This window comes from Periophthalmus magnuspinnatus, chromosome 11 (assembly GCF_009829125.3).
Source record: "Periophthalmus magnuspinnatus isolate fPerMag1 chromosome 11, fPerMag1.2.pri, whole genome shotgun sequence".
In the NCBI taxonomy this organism is placed as follows: domain Eukaryota; kingdom Metazoa; phylum Chordata; class Actinopteri; order Gobiiformes; family Gobiidae; genus Periophthalmus; species Periophthalmus magnuspinnatus.
Genome location: NC_047136.2, coordinates 16,018,075 through 16,025,929, shown reverse-complemented (window position 1 = coordinate 16,025,929; position 7,855 = coordinate 16,018,075). Strand labels below are relative to the sequence as shown.

General features: G+C 42.0%; 1 protein-coding gene across 1 annotated transcript in view; it reads right to left on the bottom strand.

The window, feature by feature from the left end:
• Nucleotides 1-781: 781 nt before the first annotated feature.
• The window catches only part of LOC117379125 (sorting nexin-10A-like), a 32,440-nt gene continuing 25,366 nt past the window's right edge, over nt 782-7,855 (bottom strand). Inside the window, exon 7 of the mRNA XM_033975840.2 lies at nt 782-1,012. Coding sequence (XP_033831731.1) covers nt 782-1,012 — 231 coding nt within the window. The remainder of the gene's footprint in view (nt 1,013-7,855) is intronic.

Here is a 7,855-nt window from a genome sequence, read left to right as displayed (position 1 = left end):
ATGTCGCATTTAAATTAATCACAATGAAGGGGGAATAAATCTGTTATTAATATACAGTAACAGTAAAGACAGGCTTGCACATTTGACCTGACGGAGCTGTGTGTGTTTGTGAAGGACACAGAGGTGTGATGGTGATGAGGAGCTGACAGGAGCAGACAGGAGCCGACTGGAGCAGACAGGAGCAGGAGGCACCATCTGCTGTGGAGCCCTGCTGTTCTCTCACCTCTTCACACTGCAGTACAGGCTAGCAAACTCCATTCTAACTGGTCTGATTCATCTGCACTGAACTCTCTGTGCTTGCCTTTCATAAATCTTGATAGACATATTTTATGTCTTAACCTGGAGCTCTAAGACGATGTACCCCAATTGTTTCTGTGTAGTTGAGCAAAATATGCCTTTCCTCAGGACAGATATATTGTAAAAGCAGCTTTTGGGGTCAAAGTAAGTCCGTTGTAGATTGTCTGCATGTAATTATAAAGTGTTTTAGTATCCGACAATCAGGAAGTGAGCTGTTAGTATGCTAGTCATTGTTAGCATTACTGTAACTGTGAAATGTATTTTATAGACTCATCACAGTTAATAATAAGGTGTCAGATGACACGACAACAAAGTCGATCATCGACCTCTGACCTAGTGTGTCCTGGTACTACGTGCACTGATGGACACCCTTGCGCTCGAACATGGTGTTCGTTATGGACAAACTGTGGCTAGCACAGAAGTCCAATGACAGAACACCGCTCGGGTTCAGATTAGGGAGGCCATTCTTCCCGACTACTCTCCTCTAGGTGTCACTGTCGTTGCCCACGTGGGTGTTGAAGTCCCCTAATAAAACAACGAAGTCCCCGGCCGGTGCACTGTCTAGTACCCCTCCCATAGACTCCAAGGAGGCTGGGTACTCTACACTTCTGTTTGGCCCATAAACCAACACAACAGTGAGAGACTTGTCCCCGACCTGAAGGTGCAGGGACATGATCTCCTCTTTCACCAGGATGAACTCCAACACGTGGCTGAGCTGTAGGGCAATAAGCAAGCCCACTCTTCCCATGGACAATGCTAGAGAAATGGAGAGTCCAACCTCTCTCAAGTAGTTGAGTTCCAGAGCCCAAGTCGGTCATGTTCAACCTCCCTCACAAGCTCAGGCTCCTTTCCCCCCAGCTAAGTGCCCCCAGAGCTAGTCTCCATGTCCAGAGGTCCAGTCGTCGAGGCCTCTGCCATTGACTGCCACCTGGATCTCCCTGCACCGGCCCCTTGAGGGTCCCCCTGCAGATGGTGGGACCATGGGAGGATGGCCCCACGTTGCTTCTTTGGGCTGAGCCAGGCTCCAGTATGGGGCCCCGGTTACGCAGGTCTGGTCACCGTAGCTGGCCTTGCTTTTTCACTCATCTTAAAAGGCTTTTGAACCACACTTATTCTAACCCATCCCCCCAGACCTGTTTGCCATGGGTGACCCTACCAGGGGCCCCCAACAACATAGCTCCCAGGATCATTCGGGTGCTCAAACCCCTCCATTATGTTAAGGTGGAGGTGCAAGGAGGGGGCATTCACAATATAGTTTTGTTTTTCATGTTTTTAAGACAGTAAAAATCTGGTACAGCACCTTTAACAGACATTTTCAGCGAATAAAATATAGGTTCCTCATCAGATACATACCTGGACATGTGCATGTTTTGTTTCATCCACAAGTTAGAGTAGTCTTGCGTGTTTAGCCTGAGTTTTCTTGACTGCTCAAAGCCCAGACCTCCACCTCCTGATACGATCTGGTGGTAATCTAGTCATGCTCTGTGTTTTAAACCTCCTTTACCTTGACCACATTCATTTGATCATTTCAACTAACTTCACATTAGGCAGATAATATTTTAAGCCTGATTAAAAGTGAAATTGATCTCTGCAACTTCTATCCCTCAGCTACATGCACATCAGGAAAATAAATAAATAAACAAACAATAACTGGCCTAGTCCATTTTAAACTGATTTATCAAAATGCATGCAAACTTGGGAATTACGGGAGACTCCTGGACCCAAATAACACATCTGAAGAAGTCGATTCCTGGAAATCTACTGCATGTAACAGCACAGTCTGACTTAAATTAGGCACAGACTAGGAGAGCCATTAAACTGCATGAGGTAAGAAACAGGATTTGGATTATTATCACAAACTACGGCTCTGTAAAACTTTCAAAGACAGTCAACCTTCCATAGAGTTAAAGAGGCCCCTGCCCTCCAACTCAACCTATGACATCATCCAATAGAACATGAACGCAACCTATTGAAAGAATGTAAAGACACCCCACCCGAAGGTTACCAACTCTAATACAAAAGAATAGCGTCTCTATAATTGCATTGTAACCTATATTTGAATACATTCCCCTCATTACCTCAGGGGGAGGGTCTGTCTATGTTCTGATTAGACCCGCGACGCACACATCCATCCCCATCCACAGCTAACACTGGGGCTCACCGCTAAAGGATCCTTCTAATGCATTCTGAGCATTCCAATTTCCACCCTGCCACCCAAGACAGAAGCCCCTTTGAGCTCAATTACCCGAATCTCCACGGCGCCTCACACTTCGGGAGACCCCTGTTCACGTGCGCACCCATAATCATAGCACCCGCTCACAAATGCTCGCAGAGGCTAAGTTGGGGTGACGGGAGAGAATCACACAATCAGGGATGAGACAAACACGAATGGGGACGCTAGTTTAGCTTATAGGACAAGATGGGACAGGAGGAGACAAGAGGGAAGTGGATATTTCATAATACAGTTTGTAAATAAGAATAAATACTCATTAAATGCTATATTGAATATTTACTGTGTAAACAATAAAGTAAATATGGCTGCTAATAATTGAAATGATAAGTTGATTTTGTGTCAATGTATTTGTGCAAAAATATTTTTCCCCACTACAGGTATATTGTATAAGCAGCTGTCCAAATTAGACCTCTGTGTGTTTCCTGCATCTGACCCATATTGTAGGGGGTAAGGGAGGGATTTGAAATCAAGGGGTAATAATGGAGTCAGACTTGAACTTTAACAGCCACATCAAATCAGTAACATATGTAGTATCTTACCATCTAAAACAAATGGCAAAAGTCAAAGACATACTGTCAAAACCAGACTTGGAGAGGCTTATCCATGCGCTTGTCTCCAGCAGGTTAGAGAACTGTAATGGCCTGCTGACTGGACTTTCCAAACGAGCGATAAGACAGCTGCAATACATCCAGAACGCTGCTGCTCTGGGTCTGACTCGAATCAGGAAGTACAAAGGTCTCTGCACTGGCTTCCTGGGGCTCAGAGAAGTAACTTCAGGCACCAACATCCTGGTGGTGCCCAGAGTCAGGACTAAACATGGGGGATCACTGTGCATATGACTGAATGTTTTTTATACTGTACTCTATTGTCTAATTTAACAGTGATTATTTATGTTTTGATTTGTTTGTATTGTTATTTTAATGTCTTTCTTCTTTTGTAAAGCACTTTGAATTACTTTGTTCTATGCAAATAAACTTGCCTAAACTTGTCTTAGTGCTGCCCATTGCCCAGTATTGAAGGATGGCAGTGGTGAGCGCATTCTCCCGCCAACCCAAAGATGGTTCAATCTCAGCTCCAACCAGCCCTGCTGGACACGTCGTGTCCTTGGGCAGTATGAGTATGTGTGTGCATCTGTGTGGTGGTGGTCGGTGGGGCCAAAAGATGCAGATTGGCAACCTCACTTTGGTCAGTCTATCCCAGGGCAGCTGTGGATACAGAATTAGCTTACAACCTCTGAAACTAGTAAATTGACTTTGAGCATCTGAATAAGACTACTAAGACTTTTATTACTGGGATATTATTGATTATTGATGCTTTAAAGACACCTTGTGGAACTTTGGCCACCTTGTGGCCTGTATTTCCCTCAGTATGGCATTAAACTTATTTAACAAGCAGGTGATGCCACCAGGTCAAGTTAAAGTCAGATCTGTTGTGAGGTGAGCTCACACAGAGCAAGAATACTGGTTTTACAATGTATTTTTAATCAATATAAAAACCTGTAATTTAATGCTATATAGTGGAAGGTAAAGCAATAACATTTCATGGATGCAAGTGCGACCAGAGTCTCAATCAGAAAGGTTACATAGGGCGACTTTAATTTAATGGAATGTTGCATGTTTGCTTCAAAATTTGGGTATTTGTGTATCTGCAATCTCTGGGGCGACATACCCTTCATCCACCATTTTATATTATCTTTAATTTAAAACCTCCATTGTCCTCTATCGATTTCCAGCAAATGGACTTTTTTTAATCGAGGAAGACTTGATCTGCAGATACCATTAGAGATGCAAAGTGTTTCAGAGGAGAAGTCCAAGAGCGATGAGCCAGACACAAGAGCGTTTCTGAGCGGTCCATATCTGCAGAACGCACTCTTCCAGAAATCTTATTAAACCCTACAATTAGCTGCACATCGCCCGCTATAAATAGACCCCTTTTCCCATTCCCGCGATGTCAGTCAGAGGCCGGCACGGGAAACAAAACAATTGGAATTATAGCTGCGCTCGCTCTTCGGCTGGCCACGCTTTTAACGGGATAATTACTAGTCTATTCATTGGCACTCTACCGGGCGATACATCACCTCCGCGCAAGCCTTGCTCCCCCTGATAAACGCCCTGCTTTGGGAGGAAGGCAGGGGGGGTCAGGGGGGCCGCTCAGGTCTGCTCCCAGTCACTGATGATTTTGTGGACAAAAGGAGTGATGATGGAATGGACTGTAGACCAAAGATGGGCAGTGAGGAGATTAAACTGAAGCATAAATATACCACCAGTCACCTCTCAAGCTATTTCTATCTCTGTCTAGTATAGGCTGCAATTAATTGAATAATTGTGACTAGGCTAGTTAAACTAATCATGATCATATTACATGCTATGGAGATTCAAACACATACAAAAAATATTTTTATAGCAAAGACAATAGCATTATTAAATCAAAATGTCATAAAAGAATAAACTATTTCAGATTTTCATCAAATTTGTAAATACTCATGTCTGCATGTTTCAACATTTGTTTGGTTGATAATGCATTTTTAAAAGTATCAGTGTACAACAGAAATTATACTTTCAATAGGCGAATTGAAAAATAATTGATAGTTGCAGCCCTCCACTATCCAAGCTCCAAGAAATATCAGATACACAGATGACCTCACAGCATTCTGCAGTCCAATAATATTTAATACAGACAGGGACAGCTAAAATTTAAATTGTTAAAATGCAGATTTTTTTTGTAATACAATAAGTTTGTGGGTCTGGTAACTAATAGAAATGATCAGGTTTGACATGTGTCAAGTGTCTATTTGGATATTTCATGGCAAAGTACAATTTATCTATTGGAAAAAAAAACTACTCCAGTTTTGGGGTTATTGTGCCAAGTGTTTTGTCTTGCCCAAGGACACAACAACAGTATGCACAGGTCTAAGATGGGAGTTGAAGTGCTGACCTTTGGCTTGATAGACAAACACTCTATCCACTTACTTTGAAATACCAATTTTCTTACATGAGTATATTTTTGATTATATTACTTACAGAATTTTCAACCAATATAAGATTAATCACAACTGAACATACATACTTGTCATACTACATCTTATACTGCATAAAAAACTGCCACCCATGTTGTTTAGATCTGTACAAACATGTACAGTTAATGTTAATTAAATGTAAATTTAAATTAAAATATATAATGCAAATCAAATTGTAATGCTTGTCAAAAAACTTAAATATTTTGAAATGGTACCGCTCTAGTATATACATTTATGGTATGTGTGTGTAGTGGGGTGTCTGTTATTTAGCCTGGCCCGACCCTGCTTATGGCCGCCATTAAAAACAGGAAATCCATAGAGGAGACAAATGAGCCCTAAACGAAGGGCCACGGGAGGAGGGCGGAGATAGGGCCCCATTCTGAGCTCTGAACGTCTCCACTGCGATCAGGGGATCTATCATGGAGCAGAGAGGGAGAGCTATAGGCCCACCCTGAACAGAGAGGAGGGAGAGAGGATCTATCGCCACGGAAACCGACATAAAGCAATTAGACCTGCTGTAAATCGTGTCCAGATAAAATAACTCAGAGTATAAAAGGATCACGGCCAAACTGACTGTGTTTCATGGTTTAAAGATCAGACAGGCAAACAAGGCAGTGTGGAGGTGGAGCAAAGTCATGAACTGTATGGAGTTATGTATTCTTTGAGTGTCAGGGTGAATTTTCCCTGGCTTACGTTACTCCTTTCCTTAATGACTGTGAACAATTTGCCAGTTCTCCAACTGGGTAATCTCCATCTAGGTGACAGTAGGTGAATACTCCAGCTAGGTACTCCTGACTTAGAACCTTTAGCACAGGTGTGGACATGAATCCCCAGGCACTGCGCGGCTCTCACATTAAAGTTCATCTGACAGGACTTAAAGAAGACCTATTGTGCTTTTGTCTGTTATGGTTATAATCTATAACATATGTGGATCCTAATAATTTGGACATTTAAATCGACTTAACCCATTTCAACCCACCGCTCAGTGACTTCACATCACAGATGCTAACCAGCTATGTGATAAGCAATGTTCCCTCTAATTTTTCACGAGTCTGAGCAAACACACAAACTCCCTGAGCGTCCCATGGACCACTGTGAGCGACATCAGACCTGTGCACTGTGGTCATGCTGCATCGCATCCATCCAAGTTAAATGGTTTATTAAAATAATCAAATGACCACATTTACATTTCTGTTATAAGACTTTTAATTAAGTGCTTTAGCCACTTATACGATGAAAATGACAAAAATCTTGCTCATGACCTGTGTAGTATGTTAATGCTATTGGAAGTATAAATATTTAATTTTAACTATGGCAAAACATGAGCTTCCAACCAAAACAAGACAACTGTAAACTCCAATGTTGAAAACACACTTAACATTTTTATGATAAAGCTCTGACTTGTATTATGAGTATAAGCCATTGTGTGAAGCTTAGTGAGATTGTCCTACTGTGTCTGGGAGACAGTCCGGTAACTCTTTTCAGTATATGACACGATCATTTGATTTTTACAACTCATAAACTAGTGACAGTATCAATGACCAATACACACTGAGAGGAATCTGTATCTGCACACCCAGCTGCTCTATTACTGTACATTTATATATCATATCAAAACACAATATATAATGTGTATTTGTATATAAAATATATTCAAAACAAGATGTATGGGTCAAAATAAATATATATTTACAAACCACACACTTCAAAATGCAAACAAACACACACTGGAAACTAAAAATACATTGTACATGCGACGGGGGGGGGGATTGGCATATGCTAATGCTAATAATTACACATAATACACATTTGACCCACAATTAAGTCAATAGCAGAATAAACCACGCTTACCGATCAGGAACAGCATCCAGTCCATCAGCACATAAGGTCCTCTGCTCCTGAGTCCATCATGAGATCTTCACTCGGTTCCATGAACCACTCCGGGTCCAGATGCCTCTAGTTTAACTTGTACAAACATCCAGTGTCCTCGGTCGCGTACTTCCTTTGTTTTGTCCGTTTCGTCATGTTTAAAACGCAAAACTACTACAAAACAGTGCGTAAAATTACGCAATTACGCGCGGGTAATTTTACGCGTGGATCTTTGCCCGGAACGCGGGCCGTCGGAACGTTAAGGGATTAAACACTTAGCATTATTAGCATCATTAGCATCATTAGCATCATTAGCATCATTAGCATCATTAGCGAGTCTTCACTCCACATCGGCTAAAACTCTGGCAGCGGGACATGAGGAGCCTGTCAATGACGTGGATAAGCTGCGCAAATACGTATGTGAATCACATAATTGTCTG